Source organism: Amphibalanus amphitrite, unplaced genomic scaffold (assembly GCF_019059575.1).
Source record: "Amphibalanus amphitrite isolate SeventyFive unplaced genomic scaffold, NRLGWU_Aamphi_draft 000709F_arrow, whole genome shotgun sequence".
Lineage (NCBI taxonomy): Eukaryota > Metazoa > Arthropoda > Thecostraca > Balanomorpha > Balanidae > Amphibalanus > Amphibalanus amphitrite.
In genome coordinates, this window is record NW_024882203.1 from 300,183 (window position 1) to 318,768 (window position 18,586).

Here is an 18,586-nt window from a genome sequence, read left to right on the forward strand (position 1 = left end):
AATTGGGTCTCACTTAGCTCCTATGTCACCATGTCACATTCCTGACCGGATTCTTAATACCCACCCCGTGGAAGAATTCTAATAAATGACTTTGACTTTGACTTTGGGCCGCGCACAACAGGCCGGCGCTGCAGCAGCCCGGCTGACGGCGGTAATTGTCTGGCTCACACCGCGTATATACGATCCCAGGAAATTAATGGCTCTCATGGCGCCTCGTGCCGCCTGACCCTGTCATCAGAAGTGGATCAGAACGAATACTGAGCGCCGCACGACGGGGCAACGGCACGACTGTGACCTACCTCTGGGCCGCTTATACGCCAGGCCCAGGAGAAACGGATCCGTAAAAAACAGCTCCTACCCTGCTCTATCCAGAGACGGTGGCTCGCTCGTTGTCGCTCAAGAGCTGGATGTGGGAGTATAAGAAGTGGTATACATAGGTATTGCATAATTGAAGTGAACATTATGTGTCTATCAGAGGGTTCATCACCGTTTGAGCGTTTTTCGTAAATGCGACCGTAGTTTGAGCAATCTATTTTCTTTTTCTTATATGTGTGTGATCCCTATCCACCCGTGTTATGAAATGATGTAAGAAGTAAATTTGTGATTATACGGCAATTCGAACCTGAGAAGAGTCCATTTTCTTTTTATGTGTGATCATATTTGAAACTATTGAGAAAATCGTCGGTGTGAAACTCCCATCGCTGATAGATACGTCACGGACAGATTTACGTCTGTCTGCTGACGGTCTCCCTGCAATGAACGCGCTCAGCGCGCGTCGCGTCACGACACGGCACATCACGGCACGCGCCGTGGGAGAGTGAGCACCGCCGTCACAAGGCGTGACGCGTGACGCGGCGCGCGGGTAACGGAGGAGCGTCACACGGCGTCACAGGTCGGCGAGAGTTGGTGTGCGGTGAGGGTGGGTCGACGCGGGTCGCGCGGCTGACTCGGCTCGCCAGGAGAGGATGTCGGAGACCGGCAGTCACACGAGTCTTCACACAGGTGAGATGACGACACACGGTGGGCGCACTGATCTGTCGTTCTTATTGCTGCTGAGTGAGAATTTGAATCATTCTTTCAAAAATAAGAGTCTTGGTACAGTAAACAGCCTTGTTGTGTTCCGGGTTAGCGCACAATTTTATTTTTCCTGTTAAAATAAAGGACTGCATTTCTTGACAACAATGTTAAAAACAATGTGGTTTATTGCTATAGTGTTCTTACTTCTTACTGCGTTCCCAAAGGCAGTCCTAACCGTCCCGTTGACCGTTCTTTGTGATATTCGCCCCGTTCCCATGGTCAAGCAGCGCGCTCCTCATGAGTTTTGAACTCAGTGTCACTGAGCATAGGAGCACTGAAACATATGCCGTCTGCCGGCAGTAAGTGACAGTGATTATTGGGTATTGCCAGGGACCAAACAGTTCATGGCAATTTTGGGAGGACGATGTTTGCTCTTCCGTTACCATTTGGCGAACTTGCTTATGTCGTTTTCTGTCTGCAATTGTCGCTGTATAGCCCAGCGGCCGAGTTATACGAGCTCGTATAAGGGTGAGAGTAACAACCGTGCGTACTATACATAAATGTCCCGATCCCGTTTCGATGCTTTACGGTCCCGTTGTGGGTGATTGGTAAAACGCCTGAAGCTTCACAATTGCGTTAAATGGTTTTATAACCGTATTATACATACCAGATGAATCAGGCATTTCCTAGAGTAATATTATTCGTAGTTCGATTGATGTCCATCGTTGGCACAATGGCACATGCCACTGCGGATCATTGTCCTACGAACCAAGTCGACGTAACGACCGTACGACGTGATATGAATTTCTGTGCCAAGATGTCACGAGAATGCGAGGAGCTTTATGAGCTCGCAATTCCTCTCGAAGCGGCTTTACCTTCAGGAAAATCAATGACATTCGGGTATAAATGAAGTTCAGTCGCTTCACGCAATATGTAATAATGTCAGAATGTCAGATGGTGTCCGTTTATCTAGCTCTTTGAACAAAGCTGCAATAAAATGAAATGTCATCAGCCGTTTCCACGTTTGTTTCCGCTCTCTTTGTTAACCCGCGCCCCGTAGGGGGGGGGGGCGAAACGCCCCCTCCCCCTACTCTTTTCCATCGATATCTCCTAAGCGGCTGGAGATATCACCACCAAACTTTCAGGACCCCTCCGGGCATCAATTTTACACATTGTGACCAAAAAAATTCCAGAGGCTATGATAGGCTGGCCACAAATGACGCCAGAATCACGTCATGTTCTGCCATTTTCGACCCAAAAAAGCCCTTCGCGAGAAGAGCTGTCAGGCCTACAGCTTTGAAGATACAGAAAAAATGATCAAGACATACAAGGTGTGGAATTGACAGGGCTACAAAACTGCTATCTCGGATGTTTGAAATTTCTGAGTTTTGACCCCTAAAAATCAAAAATGCATTTTTTTATATATTAGCCAAAAAATCCCAAACATTTTTTTGAGTTTCGAAAAAAAGGAATACATGTGATAGTACCTACCCTCTTTTATCTACATACCAAATTTCAGATCGATATCTCCTTTTTTGGCCAAGTTATAGCGAAAAAACTGTTCAAAAATGATGACGTCAAATTTTCAGTCAATTTTTGGCACTTATAGACCACGTAGGGCAAAACAAAGACCACCATTGGACTCCCCGTGACGAGCTGCATCGAATGAATACCCACTTTATGCAAAAATATCAACTTTGAAATTTGACCTAATTTGACCTGACCTTGACCTGAACTTGACCTGACCTTGACCTGACCTTGACCTGACCTTCACCGGAACATAATCAAAACTGACCCCAAAGGCTGCCTGACCCACATAATCGCATTTGTCATGTAAAATGGACCATAAAACATGTATCACACGACACTTAAATATTGTGACCCCCAGTGACCTGACCTCTGTGACCTGACCTGGTATCAGTGACATCAGATAGCGAAGTATGTGTTTGACGAACAAGGCACCATCGATGGTTTTCAATAACTTACCAATTTACTCGATTTCACAACACATTTCTTGAAATGCCTGTGAACGGTGAAAATCTGACCTTTGACATGACCTGTGACGTCATCGGTTTGACCTAGGTCAATGAAATTTGGTCACAAGGTATTTCCCCGGGGGGGGGGGCTATCGAACGCCGTTTGAATTTTGAAAATCGGCCGGTAAATTTCCGAGATCTCAGGGGGGGCCGTAACGCCACCCCCCCCCCCCTACGGGTGGTAGGGTCCGCCGGTAGCCCTACGGGGCGCGGGTTAACAATGAGCAATGCAATGGGCAATGTTACGTCCGCGTCCGCTATTTGCATATTGCAATGCAACACACATGGTTTGTGTTCTGATGTGCACCCGGCGAAGATATAGGTCACGTTCGTGGCGTGCGTACTTGCTTGATAAAAAGAAATGAACAAGGCCGAAATGACAAAGTAATCGCGGTGTCCATTGACATACAAAAGGCATGCATTGCATAGGCAAACGTGCGTATCTAGTTGCATGCACCTCATTCGGCCTGTATCCAGAAAACGGCGGAGTGTAAAGTACCGGGGTGATTCAGACGGCTAATAAGGTTGCCGACGCCGCAATTACTGGCGTTCTCCATATCAAACTGCCGTGAAATTACGCTGCTAATCTACGCAGCGTGCAGGTGACGATCTCATAGTGAATGTGTTGGAGCCACTCCACTCATCACTCACTAAACGGTTTGGTCGCAGAAAAAACACAGCTCGTATTTCCCTGTCCCTGCTCACCAATAAACAACCACAATATCGTTTGTATGCATATGGTTCAGCCCCACGAAAAATACCGACATTTGCCGTGGACTGTTTGTTTTCTAGCTCGCCAGAGTCGACAGTGGGATTACAGTCAGCCGGCGCAGTATCAGACGTACGGCGGGGGTGGCTACCAGCCGAGTCGTACCGGCCCGGCAGCGAGCTACGTCATCGGCGTCCAGCCGGCGCAGCAGTACGGCACGCAGCAGTACGGCACTCAGCAGTACGGCACGCAGCAGTACGGCGCTCAGCCGGTGTCGTACCCGGCGCAGTACAACCCGTACCCGGCCGCCGCGCCGCCGCCCGTGTACGACCCCTACCAGGCGGTCCCTCCCCAGCCAACAGCCGACATGGCTCTGGCCGGTACACAGCAGTACGCCATGTACCCGGTACCGCTGGACCAGTACACAAGTGCCGACTCCAGCTATGCTAGCTACGCACCAGCGCCGGCGTGAGTACGGTCGACATCGGGGCGTAGTGGAAATAGCGCACAGTTAGCTGAAGGGATGAGTTTCATCCGTGCATTACCTATTGGGTCCAAAGAGAGCCTGGAAATATGCATTGATCGCCGGCCTGTTGCTATATTCGTGGTAGAGCCACACAATTTCTGAGTTACTGCAGGCGATATTGCTGTAAGCTCGAGACATTAGTTGCCGCTTGCTGACATGTGTAGGTCGTAGTTTAGGTACTGCAGATGACAGGGGGGGGGGGGAATAACTGACGTTATGTGTCAGTGATCCATTTTGTTGCAGATTAATCTCACTCGAGACCTTTTAGGCTTTAGCTTTGTCTTTGATACAAGACACAAGGTTCAAAGACCTACGTGAATATACGTCTGGTGCATTTAGCTCATCAGCGGCTCATTAATAATTGTTGACCAGTCTCGTAGCCACCCAAGACATTGGTGCCTGGTGGCCCCAGAAGATCAATTGCAAGCCACCAGTAGGTAATTAGTGCCATTTACGCCCAGTTGAAATCGCACAGTTAGCAGCCCATATTATCCTTGAAGTGCTGAATATTCGTTATATAATTTCGTTATCGAATTCGTAATAAATGTCGACTAAGCTGTCTTATGAATTGCTGCTGAATTATTAGCAGGCTACAAAAGCATACCGCACATTGTTTCTGCATGCGATGGTCGGATATGAAAATGGCTCCGTCCTGTGATGTTCTGTTTTACCACGGAACCGTGCGAGTCCTGTTAGAAATTTAACGACACTGCCTCAGGAATATAGACTTTATTCGCTCGCCCTGGACAATCAGCGATGACGTTTGCCACGCGCTGACCCGTGTTGTCTGTGACCGCCAGGCCCAGCTACGGCCCGCCGAGCCACGGCGGAGGGTACGGCGGGGGCGGGGGTGGCTACGGCGGGGGCGGGTACGACAACAGCCCCGCCCTCTCCGCACTCGCGCTGCTCAGCTTCCTCTTCCTGCTCAACCTTATTCAGGTGAGGAGCACGGCTCAGATAGTCGTGAGTCGGTACTTGCTAAATTGATTTATTCCGCAATAGGATCGTATTTTCAATCCATACAGTTTGAGTCATAGGCGTCCCTATTTATGCAGCGGTCTATGTTTGAGAAAAGATTGAATGCTTTGCCGAGCTCGATACACCAAGCACGCCCGAAGAATAATTAACGGCTTGCAATCAAATAACAGCGGTTTAAATTACTGAGACAAACGAGCCGATATTTATCAAGTTCCTCAACATCACCACCACGTTAATTTTAACCACTCGCTTTATCACTTCCGAATGCGTCTAACATTCTTCTCCCGACAGCAAACTCTGAACAACAACAACAACACGGGCACGGGAGGCACGGGCGGCACGGGCACGGCTACCGGCGGCGGGCGGTCCGGAGACGGGGGCGGAGACTGGACTCAGGCCTGGGACGCCGCCCAGCTGGAGCTGCGAGTCCGCGGAGTCCTGCTCGACAGAGTCCAGTGGACGCAGCTAGCAGAAGAGACCGGCAGCTGGCTCACCAGGCTGCGGACCAGGTCAGTGGCGGATAACAGAAGGTGTTGCGGGATACGTACTCAGTGTAGGAGTCTTTGAAAAGTGCCTTGGCGGGATACTTGGGTGGGCATCTAGGAAAATGAGCACAAAATACATATGTGATATCGATTCATATGGCGGAGATTTGAGAACGTTTAGGGTCAGGCCTCTTGTTTCGAGCATTTTGTTTTACATCGAAACTATTTAGGTAGTTGATTGATGTGAGCCTTTATTATCCAATTGCACTGACGAATCTAAGAAACAACGCGTTGATATATGATGTTCCCTTCACAATCGTGCACACCGCACACGCTTGCGAATTGCAAAATATTCGTTGTATAGCTGTGTTATGAGAGCAGATTTTGAATTCCACCTACCGGCCAAACCCAATGATTCGATTCTTTCCAGGAAACAAGAGGATTTCAGTAGCACATGTCATCATGCTGCGCTATGTCAAATGCAGAGCAGTCTCAGCCAAAGTTTTGGACTCATTGGAAGACTCGTTGCAAAGCTCGTAAGGTAAGTGTATGTGCACCCAAATTACTACGAGTACACATCGATCTCAAAGAGAGCTAGACAATTAGCTTCATTTTTCCTGCCTCAATGCTTCATTTTTTCTTATCAATTTATTACATGATAACGGATCCATGCCTAGTCATCTTGAAGTATTTTACAACTTTATTTTCTTTTCCAGATGGTATACATCACCAGATACATCTGGCGTTGGGAAAGCGACTAATCACGAGGACTCAGACTGTTTTACCGATAAGTGGGAGTGTAAAGTCAAGTAGAGATGTGCCACGCTTAGACGTTGGAGACAGTGCTGAAGATATTTCGCGTGCTAAGTGCTCAGCATGTGCTAAATGCTCGTGCAAGCAGACCGTTCTATCGTCCGTTCGTGCATTCACTTGTTTGCCTGCAATTTTCCAGTGTATGACTGCGTCAGTGTAATAGTGATTGGATAGGCATTAGCAGCTTATGTTACAGGAAGTGCTTTTACTTTTGGTGTCCTATAATCGAATGTTCGTGCATTGTATGATTTATTTGGTTATATTGAATACGAAGGTGTTCTGAAGTGAAAATGCAAAGACTCGATGTTTTTTATTATTGACTACTTGCAACATTTCACATAAACACAAAATAAAAAAATCGGTTGGTTTCTTTTTCAAAGAAAAGGGGAAGAAGGGAAACGAACACCGTTCCATTGAAAACTTATGGCTGGAGCTTTTTGGGTACAACTATTGACGCCTCAGCCCATAGATATATTCAGGCATATTTCAAGATAAAACTGGGATGTATATTTAGGGATAGCGCCGAAACGCCAAATCATGATCATGAAACCTCTGAGCATGAATGGCATAAAACGGCAGGTGACCGCAGTAGTTATGCACATCTGATTGTCCAAACAAAACAGATGAATTGTTCGATAACACAGTGAATCAGAACTGATATCTCCCGTTCGGCCATCACATATCAGTCACCAGGAATCCCTTGGTGTCCCCCACACCCATCGCTGACCCTCCCCGAGATGCACCCCGTCCCGCGCGCAGCCGCCGACGCGCCGCTGTCGTCGAACTCTTCACATAAAACGGACGGCAGCCGCACCGACCGTCCAGTCGCCGACGCCGCGCAGTCCAGTACATATCAGTCACATCAGTCACACGCCCGGCTGACGGTTCGCTTGTCTATCAATCGGCGCTTACCTAGGGATATTTTGTCTTCGATTCTCGCCGAAGTACGCTGTCTGCTGACCCTAGCAATGTCTGTTCCGTCTGCTCTGAGCGTTATGCTACTGATATCGATGGTCTGTGGTCTTCTGTCGGCTGTCCAGTCTGCATCAGTCCCACAAGGTAAGCAAAATGATTCTGAAGGTTATTGCAGGGGAGCTAAGGGCCTACAGACAGTGGGCCTAAGTGCGGATAAAAGGTAAAGGGCAGAGAAATTGTAATTATAGTTTACTGGCAATATTAAACGAAAGTCGAAGTCTTTTGTGAAGAGTAGGTTCAAAAAGAATAGTCTCAGGGATATTGATAATCATGCAGCTTAGAAGAGACGAATTATGTTAATTAGCATAACATAAAACAGCACCACAACTGCATTGCATCCCTCAAAATTTGTTACATGACTTTTTTCGTGGCTTAGGTTGATAGCGGGATCGTAACAATGTAACCTAGGATGATATTTTGAAATTAAACAGTCTGCGGTGACATCAAAAAGTTGTTATCCTGCTCTGACCCGGCATACCCAAATGCACAAATGCATCTGATTATTGACAAAAGGAATGCAAAATTTAAAACCACTTCCTAAAAATATGCCTATTGAAAAATATGTCATCCCATGACGTTTAGCAGATTCTTTTTTTTTTCTCAAGTTTGAATCATTGACCTAGCCTGGAAGGTCAACCGGTCACCTTAGACCTCACAATCGGGTAACATTGGCCTCATCTAGTTATATGACTCATGAGCAAGATGTACGTTCGTTTTTTTTTCCGCGAAGCTCTTGCTCGATCAGGGTCGAACGGCTGGAGGTCTGATCGATCCCCCCTCCCCCATATGGTAAAGGCTGCGAAAACGTCAATTACGCGAAGGTTAAAGCATCTTTGCAGCTCGGCCTTTTATTTGGAAATTAGGTGGACTGTCATTTCATATCAGATGCATACATACATACCCAGCAAACATGCCCACATGGGTCCCATATGGGGTGAACATGGGCCAGATGGGCCCACGTGGGACATGGGCTACAGATGGGCTACCCATATGGGCCCCATATGGGATAAAAATGGGCCAGATGGGCCAAACGCATGTGGGCTGGAGATGGGCATCCCATGTGGGTCCCATATGGGGTGAACATGGGCCAGATGGGCCCACGTGGGACATGGGCTACAGATGGGCTACCCATATGGGTCCCATGTGGGCGCCGCGTGGGTCCCATATGGGGCCTACGTGGGCTGGCCCATATGGGTCCCACGTGTCACCCACTGCCATTCCCATGTGGGGCCCATATGAAAGAGGTGGGGGGCCCATGTGGGCCCCATATGGGAACCATGTGGGCATGTTTGCTGGGTAATGCAGCCGAAATGTCTACCCGTTTTCAAGGTGGGAATACGTTCCAAAGCCACAATTCTATTATGTAGTGCTTGGTGACGTTCATTGTTCACTTTCTTCATAAGAGAAATTAATCCGGCCGGGCCCGGGGGTAATCCCAACCGCCAAAGCCCAGTGGATGGGGGGCTTTTCGATACCCTGTCTAACTCCGTAAATAAGGGAGTACGGAAACAAAAGCGGTACAAAACAAATCTTCTATACGGAACGAATCCAAAGCACCTAACATTTTTGACGTAAAGTTATAGCGCTATAGCGATTCAGAGGACGTCGGGATGCATAAAACCGGCAAAATGGATGTAAAACGAAAGAAGAGAACCTGAGGATTCCGATAATGTATCCAACATTCAAGTTCAAGGTCAAGGTCACGATCAAAATTGACCTCAAACCGTGCATTTTTTTGTATATCTTGTTTACTAAATTCCAAGATGTTTTGAAATGTTTTGAAGCTTATCAGGTCCCTATTTGTGGTTTATCTTACGAAAAGCTGATCCAAGGTCCAGGTTACGGTAGAGTATCCTTAGGTATTGGAGGCTATTTCACTGATTCAAGTCAGCCATAACAATTGAGACAGCTTTGCCATTCTGAGGATCTAAATGAATGCTTAGAGCGAAATGGGTGCCAGATTCGTGATCCGCGGAGCCGAAGCTGGCACCCATTTTTAGCCCTACTATTCGAATAGGGCTATTCGTAGCCCTACGAATGTATTATATATGACCTTTCATATGTCAAGATCAAGCAAAAATCATTCGAGATCACATGAGGTCAACATACGAGTAAAACTTGATCTTTTCCAAACATAATATTTGTCACTCGACGTGACTTGACAAGACGAATGCGTTGGTACCACTGCCGTATGCTCTGGCCCATTTTTGTAGGAGTTATTCGCGAAAAAAAAAACAAAACTAAAACCTCGGGGTCGTTGACCTGACCTCTGACGGCTGACCTCAGGTCACTAAAAGTAATTTGTATTTTCCCGAAATAAAAATAATTCACAACCGTGCTCGTGATTTGTTTTTATCGCTAAAACTCTATCTTGGCAGCTATTTAACCCGCGCCGGGCCGGGGGTGTTTGAACACCCCTCCCCCCCCCCTGCGGTTTTTCGCAGATATCTAAAAAACGGTGTTTGAACCCCCCCCCCTGCGGTTTTTCGCAGATATCTCAAAAACGGCGGCGCCTGTTCGTGAATCTTTTCCGCACATGTTGTGAAAAGTTCAGACCCAGGTCGCCTTAGGTCAGGACACCAGGTCACACCAGGTGACCTCACCTCAGAAAAAAAAATAAGAATGCTCGTCATGGCTACACCGATTGATTGATTGCCTTGAAACTTTCAGCGATTGATTAGAGCAACATTATCTATAAAATGTTTATCTCGGAATTTTGATATCGGTGACCTAAGGTCAGGTCAATTTTGCGGCCTCTCCATTATAAGTCAATGGGAGAAAATTGAAAAGCGTCTGTTTTGCACGAACGCTATTTTAGACACCCTCAAACATCGAGATGTAGGTAAAATTGACACACTGAACCGGAAAATGGCGGAAAATGGAAAATGGTGCTGAAACGGCCCCGCCCCCTGTCCTTTTCCGTCGATATCTCCTAAACGGCTAGAGATATCGCCACCAAACTTTCAGGCCCTTCGGGCATCAATTTTATACATTGTGACAAAAACAATTTTCCAGAGGCTATGATAGGTTGGCCACAAATGACGTCAGAATGACGTCATGTTCTGCCATTTTCGACCGAAAAAAGACCTTCGCGAGAAGAGCTGTCAGGCCTACAGCTTTGAAGATACAGAAAAATGATCCAGACATAAGAGGTGAAAAATTGACAGGGCTACAAAATTGCCATCTCGGATTCTTGAAATTTTAGAGTTTTGACCCCTAAAAATCAAAAAAGCAATTTTTTATATATTTGCAAAAAAATCCATTTTTTACAGTTTCGCAAAAACCGGAGTATATATGTTAGTACCTACCGTCTTCTATCTACATACCAAATTTTAGATCAATATATTCTTTTTGGCCAAGTTATAGCGAAAAAAACTGTTCAAAAATGATGACGTCAAATTTTCATTTGGCAACCCTAGACCACATAGAGCAAAACAAAGACCACCATTAGACTCCCCGTGACGAGCTGCATCGAATGAATACCCATTTTATGCAAAAATATCAACTTTGAAATTTGACCTAATTTGATCTGACCTTGACCTGACCTTGACCCAAACGTGACCTACGCTGGCCCCAAAGGCTGCCTGGCCCACATAATCGCATTTGTCATGTAAAATGGACCATAAAACATGTATCACACGACACTTTCATATTGTGACCCCCCAGTGACCTGACCTCTGTGACCTGACCTGGCATCAGTTACCTCAGATAGCAAAGTATGTGTTTAAAGAACGGTGTACCATCGATGCTTTTCAATAACTTACCAATTTACTCGATTTCACAACGTATTTCTTTAAATGCCTGTGAACGGTGAAAATCCGACCTTTGACCTGACCTGTAACGTCGTCGGTTTGACCTAGGTCAATGAAATTCGGCCACAAGGTAGTTCCCCGACGGGGCTATCAAACGCCGTTTGATTTTTTAACATCGGCCGGTAAATTTCCGAGATCTTAGGGGGGCCGAAACGCCCCCCCCCCCCTATGGGTGGTAGGGTCCGCCGATAGCCCTAAGGGGCGCGGGTTAACGACGTTCTAACAGGGCCCGATTCTTCCGACTTTTGGGTCATTGACTTAGCCTGGAAGGTCAACCAATGATCTAGGACCTTAAATTTGGGCATCATCGGCTTCCTCACGTCCCGGGCAGCACGCTCGTTTTTTCTGCAAAGTTCTAGCTCGATCAGGGGTGAAGCGGCAAGGGGGTCCACCGTAGTACGTACCCCCCCCCCCCTCCCCCCCATCCTATACGTTCGTGGCTGGCAAAACACCAATACGGGCGAGGGTTAATACAGCTGATGATAAAGGAAGTTTGTGTTGAGACGTTAGGCTGTTTAGAAGATATTGAAGAAAAACAAGGGGTTCTATAGAGCCCCTCCCCTCAGTCAAGAACAGTGTAATTCGCATAACGAGTCTCAGCCTGTAATTAAGTTGCCAGCGTTAATTCAATGTCATTAGAAATTAGGAGCTTATCATTTATGCTCGAGAAAATGTTTCGGGGTGAAATCAACGCCTAATTCAGCCGCTGGCATCAGGCCACATTCTTATTACTGCGAAATCACTGTAGGGTGTGTGATGATAGTAAGAAAGCGTGGACACTTATTTGCTAAAATTAATCTGACTTATACCTGCCCCTGACAATGCATTGGGTCTTATGGCCAAACAAATTGCACCGTATTGTGCCGAGGACGATAGATTAGGAAAAGAGCGTTATTAGAAGTCAGCCTGAGATCTAATAAGAAGCTTCCAAGACAAATGGACGGCTATTCATTTCAAGTCTAAAACTTTTCACTGGACAATTTGTTGGCTGAGTAGATCAGTCTCTGTCTAAGGGTTATTTCGAAAAGCTTATTACACATGACGCATGATTGCGTATAAGATTGAATGTGTCATGGAAGAGTGAATGTTCTGATAATACATTTGCACAATGTGATTACGTTTAGTGTGTAACATCAGACCTGACAATTCTGAAAAGGTACTTACATTCTGAAGACGATGCAAGTCTAAAATAGGTATCAATTATTTTTGTTCTTAGTTCAATTCAACTTATTCAGATTATATCATGAGCGTAAGATCATTTTTCATCACAATAATTTTATTAATGATGCTCAAACATACCATTGCTTATATCTAACGCATCGTAACCCATTTGGTCATGACATACAACGAATTTCAACGCATTTAGTTTGCCTGATGTACCACTAAATGGGGCCTTCGCACCAGCCTCTGCGCAAGTACTGTTTAAAAGGAACGACAAAAAGTCACTACCGGAGTTATCAAAGTGCTAATAACTGCTCGGCGGAGTTATTAGAGTAATCAGTTATCCATTGTAATGAAAAGTTATAGAAATTAACAAAAAACTAAATAAATCAATAGAATAGATGAGAAAATGAAATAAGAATTGGGCCCATTCTCCTAAAAGGTGCCCATCAGGTACTGAGAGATCCCTTTTGCCTATAACGTCTAGCATAACATGCATTTGCTGTGCCTGTCAGTCTCTCATTTGTTTTGCCTCCAGACTCGAGCTGTGTCGGAGGAAGCTGTGAGGACGCACCCGTGGATGTCACAGCAGGTGACCTGGCCGTGCTGCTCGAGTCCCTCCTCGTCAACAGCTACCCCTCTGAGCCCGCCTACCTGAGGGATCCCCAGCTCGAGCTGCGAAACAAGAGGATCCGGACACATCCGGCTGGATTCGCCAGGGCCTGGGTACGTGGAACTGGCGGAGTTATTAGAGTCGTCTGGTTACTTGTTTCCACTCTCTTCTTGTAACATTGATTACCCATTCTTATATAACTCCGATCACAGATGTGAGCAGATGTCACAAAGTCAGCATCTTGCTGTTATTGCGCTGCCAAAAAGGGCTGAATCGTCTCGTATTGGAAAAATTGCAAACCGTGCATTCACATCACGCATATTGGACGTGTTTCTCCAGCGATGACCTTTTTATAAAAGCAATATTGTTCTCGAGTGGCCAATGTCGGGTCTGACTCCCATGTAAACCGTCCAGATTATACATCCGCACCGACATTTTCTGAGAGCTACTGCTCGGCCACATGGCCTCCGAGAACAGATTCTGTCAAATTTCTGCTAGACGTTGGGAAGCATTACTGAAATGTCACCCGCTAACCAGTAGAAAAGACTAAAACCGCCAAAATAGTTAGGAAGGTCGGTATGCGTGCTGCTCAGTGCTCAAACATACATTTCAGACACAAAGTTTCAGCTAAGTTAGCGTGGGCTTTGTCTCTTGTGGCTAGAGAAGGAGCTAAAATCCGCATTCTCTATTAATTCCTCATCCAGTGTAAGATCTTCATCATAATGCATAGTGCACACTCATAATCTAAACATAAACATAATTTTGAATATCTAATTGCGGTAAAAAAGGATATCCATCCGACTTCTCCCCATTTTCTCGGCAGATGAACCGGATCCGCGCCCGGGAGCGGCGACCGTACCCATCCATCGGCCTCCTATGGCGAGGCCCGCGCAACTGAGCGGCTGGAGACGGATGCCAACTGAGTGAGAGGTCACCGGCTGACCTCGCGACCTCCGCGAGAGGCCCAGTGACGCCGGGTGACGTCACGCGCCGTCACCAGCACCCGGTGCGCTGGGCAGCTGAGAGTGGCGTGACCGGGCGGCGTGGTGTGATTTGACCCGCTGCTCTCGGTCAAATGCTGTGCTAGTGGTCAATAGCGGATCCTTCCGAGAGCCTCCACATCTAGCTAGTTTCAATGTTGACCAGCTTGATGCTCGTCGTTGCTATGGAAACGCAACACAGGAGCAGCGAGGCATTGAGAAGATTCGTTTGTGAAGGTGGCTTACGAAACCGCTCTTTGTCTCTTGGTCGAGTTTTGTTTTAGAGAGCAGTGACGAGCACTCTTGTTTGTTCTCAACTGTGTCTAAGGAGGCGTCGCATTCAAAGATAATTTGTCTTCAAGCGAAGAAAAATAATGAGGGCTAGTCTGAATGCCTACCTGAGGTTGTTGGAAATATACGATGAGATACAATAAACATATTCGGGTGACTATTCACACGTCGTTCCTGAAAACATAAATACATTCAAAGAAATGCAATCGATACAGATTGTTTTAAATCATTTCGAGCGACATTTTGAACAACACTTAATAACCGCTTCTGTATGCGATCGCCCTGGTATAGATATTGATCGTGTAATGTGATGACTTTGTAAGACACATAAGCGGTAGCAAGCAACGTTCGTTGGCGGCTTTCACTACAAGGTGTCACAAATCAACGTAAATCAATCGACAACACAGCCATTATACAAAGCTGTACATTTAATCTATTCGTCTGGAGTTGCGTAAGTCCATAGTCTGGTAAACCAATACCTATGCTAGGACGGGTAGAGATTATGTACAGCCCACCGCTAAAGTAATGTAGGGTTTTACCAATCTCAACGGTTGGCTTTGACTGGCGATTGTTTAATGCGGAGTGATCGAAAAGAAGATATAAATAGCTAAAGTTGCAGCTGCAAGGGTGACGAATACATATAAGCTACATTCAAAGTTTCATTGTAGTCTGGCTAATCGTTCCTAAGCTTCAGAAGCAGAACATACCCATGACTGAAACCCCACATTACTTCTGCTGTGGAGTGTGGACTGTACCTCATAAAACCTTATACCTTATACCTTAGAACTAAAAAAAAAAACACTGGTAAAACCCATAACATTTTACCTGTTTTCCTATCATGCTGGCGCCCTTTGTCGCCGCTTGCTGTCAGCCTCAATAACGTTCTTTGTCGCTCTTTCAGCGAATCAGTGTCAACGCGAAATTCTTCTCGTTGAAACGCTCTTCAACATGATACATTTCATAGTTAAGTGTGTTGATTACATTGTATGCGCGTCTAGTGGATAATTTAGTTTTATTTCTGGGCGCACTTAACGCTCCACAGTTCGCTCGCCGGTATGCTGAAACTGCAAAGAATTTACCGCTCTACAATATTTTATTTTTTAGATAATGAATTATGCGTTTTTATCAGAGCCCAGAGGTGATATCAGAAAAATGCAGAGCGTCTTTGTCTAAATACGTTATCATTCACCATCTATTTGAGTACATGTATTTTTGGAGCTATTGACTTTTTTCACTTTCAAACGATGTATCTAAAAAGTAAATAGATAACTGATGCATCGTCATTTATGAACTGTTTATGATTTTACATGTATTGGCGCGTATATTTTCAGCATTATGATAGTTGATAGGGTATCGAAAAATTAACGTCAAATCTCGTTATTTTACACTGTGATACGACGGGTGTGGGTCAGAAAGTTGTCACTAGCGGTCAGACCATTGAATACCTACTCTTGTGTGATCTATGTGTTTTACGAATGTATAATGCTAGTGTAGATAAATCATATAAGCACATTGCCTAGCAGAGTTCCCTATTACTCCAAATCATTGTGTAATCAGTAAAAGTCATAATAGGTAATAGCTTATGTTGTCCATTTCGAAATCTCAAAAGCTGGATTGCTACTGAGAACCAGGAGCCAGAATTGCCTTTCCCATAGGCCGCTCTGGCAGTAACCTCATTTAAAGGGACCCTCCCACCTTCAAAAAAGTTAATGAATTGGCATGAAAGTGATGTCGCTCGGTTCAGAAAGACCAAAAACGAATATCTACCAAATTTTATCGAAAAATATTCACCGGTTTTCAAGATATTAGACTTTTACTTTTGTTTACTTTTTGGGATCTCCGCTGTTCCTAGCGACTTTATTTGAAAGTGCGGCATTTGTTGCGCGCAAAGCAGCATATACCACCGCGTGCTACAAAACGTTTTAGTCAAACATTTAACGGACGTTCGAAAGCCTGATGACGTCATCAGATTCCCATAATGGTTAAGAGATAGGGACCAAGCTGGTCCCACCCTGCAAGTAAAGGGAAGAAATTTCTTGAACACCATAAAGCTGCGGGGGTTGCGACCAGGATAAATGGTGGTTTCTGAGCCTGGCCGCAAACTTGGCTATCTCAACTCAAAACTAATGTTAAGGTGGGAGGGTCCCTTTAAACGGCGAGTGCTTTTGAAGTGCACTAGACACCGCGGATCCAGAGCGGCGGCCTGGCGACTTTTTTGACGGCTGGTGCGTCAAGTGTCTCGCAAATAAGAGTCGAAATTCACTCGAGTCTGACTCGCCTGGAAAGATTGGTCGGGTCTGACAGTGTGACTATCCCGGGGCAGCACCCTTAGTTCAAAGCGAGGCGACTATTTACATACGCCACCCAACGGGGTGCAGAAATGTGAGCGACTTGTGAGGTGAAGACTGAAATGAAAGGGATGCATATTGCATGGCTGTTAATTCAGCTATGAACGATGTTTTGGTATAATGTGTTGTTTTTTTTTCATTTCAGCGAAATCCAAGCGTTATTGCTCTAACATAGTCATACCATTATGCTTTTTACAGCAGTGTCGATTGTTACATTACGAGTACTTGCAACTGAGGAGCTGTTGCATGTATTCAGGTGTTGAACTCTCTCTCTCTCTCTCTCTCTCTCTCTCTCTCTCTCTCTCTCTCTCTCTCTCTCTCTCTCTCTCTCTCTCTCTCTCCTCTCTCTCTCTCTCTCTCTCTCTCTCTCTCTCTCTCTCTCTCTCTCCCTCCCTCTCTCTCTCTCCCTCCCTCTCTCTCTCTCTCTCCCTCCCTCTCTCCCTCTCCCTCCCTCTCTCTCTCTCCCTCCCTCTCTCTCTCTCTCCCTCCATCCCTCTCTCTCTCTCTCCCTCTCCCTCTCTCTCTCTCTCTCTCTCTCTCTCTCTCTCTCTCTCTCTCTCTCTCTCTCTCTCTCTCTCCGCTGATTTTTCTCTCTGTTCTGTGCTTGAGCCCGGAACGGTCGCGCCGGCCGCTGCTCCGTCCACCGTCATTTTCCCACAATGGACTGCCGTGCCCGGTGCGGCGAAATTGTCCATCCCTTCTCAGAGCTGGGAGACGATTGGTTCCTCAATCTCAGTCTCAGTCTCCTTCTCAGTCTCCATCTCCGTCTCAGTCTCCGTCTCAGTCCCAGTTCCAACCTCGCTCTCAGTCTCAGCCTCAGTCTCGTCTCAGTCTCAGTCTCAGTTTTAGCCTGTCTGCTCGACCGATACCGCGTGTGATGGGGTGATGTCTGAGCGGCTGAGCTGGGCTGCCAGAGGGCAGTCCCATTATCGGCCGCCGTGCACACGGTCAGCCGGATAACCGTCCCAGCACGCGCTGGACGACCGCAGATGACGCTCATGGCCAGTGTCACGCGATGGAGGATGATGGAATCGGCACGTGATGTCTGTCGGTGGATGACGAGCGCAGGCTGTGATCAGTGTTGTTTGACCCTTGGTCCTAGGCATATTAATTAAACTTAGATATTTGAATCTCGGACTAGTTATGTAGTTAGACCCACCCGGGTCCCGATGGTCGATGGAGTCCCAACTGAACTACTTACCTACACCGAGTAAATCAGTCGCTCAGAAAAATGAACAAATTGATGGACCGATTCAGCCCATAACAAATGGTACTAATAATAACCGACATCTATGTATGTATACCTATCTACCTTGCTCAGATCACGACGTCCCGAAAACTCTGAGCACCCACATCCCTCTGTGCTTTTTACAATTTTTTTTTCATGGTAATGTCACTCCGTCACTCACTCGAATAATACCTAAATAGGTACAGCACCTCCCTTCCGTCGCCCCCTTTGAACTATCGTTCCAGGCAGTCACTGGCCATTGGTCAACCACCTTTGTTGGATGACACCCTCGACACGCACACGCACACACACAAATAGGTAGCATCCGTGAGGCAACTCCCACAGTAGCCCCCCCCCCCCCCCCTCCCACACTGCACACACACTACACCAGTCGGGATGACGTCCGCTACCCACATCCCACATCCCTCTCGGCCCACCGCCCACTGCCCAGTGACCACGCTGCGCTCTCTGCCAGCTGACAGCGGCGGCTCCGAGGTCTGTCGGCGCGGCGCGGTGGTCAGTCTGATTGGTCAGTCCATTTCTCTATATACCGTGGTCAGTCCCACTGCAGTCGGCGGCGTGTGGCTCCGGCCGTCGCTGACCCCTGCCGATGA

General features: G+C 46.6%; 1 protein-coding gene across 1 annotated transcript; it reads left to right on the forward strand.

The window, feature by feature from the left end:
- The first annotated feature begins 7,391 nt into the window (after positions 1 to 7,391).
- LOC122364965 lies at positions 7,392 to 14,556 on the forward strand. The gene is made up of 3 exons (XM_043335797.1): positions 7,392 to 7,623; positions 13,051 to 13,238; positions 13,949 to 14,556. Exons 1-3 carry the CDS (start codon positions 7,533 to 7,535, stop codon positions 14,021 to 14,023), a joined length of 354 nt encoding a protein of 117 aa, XP_043191732.1. The 5' UTR covers positions 7,392 to 7,532; the 3' UTR covers positions 14,024 to 14,556.
- The last annotated feature ends 4,030 nt before the right edge of the window (positions 14,557 to 18,586 follow it).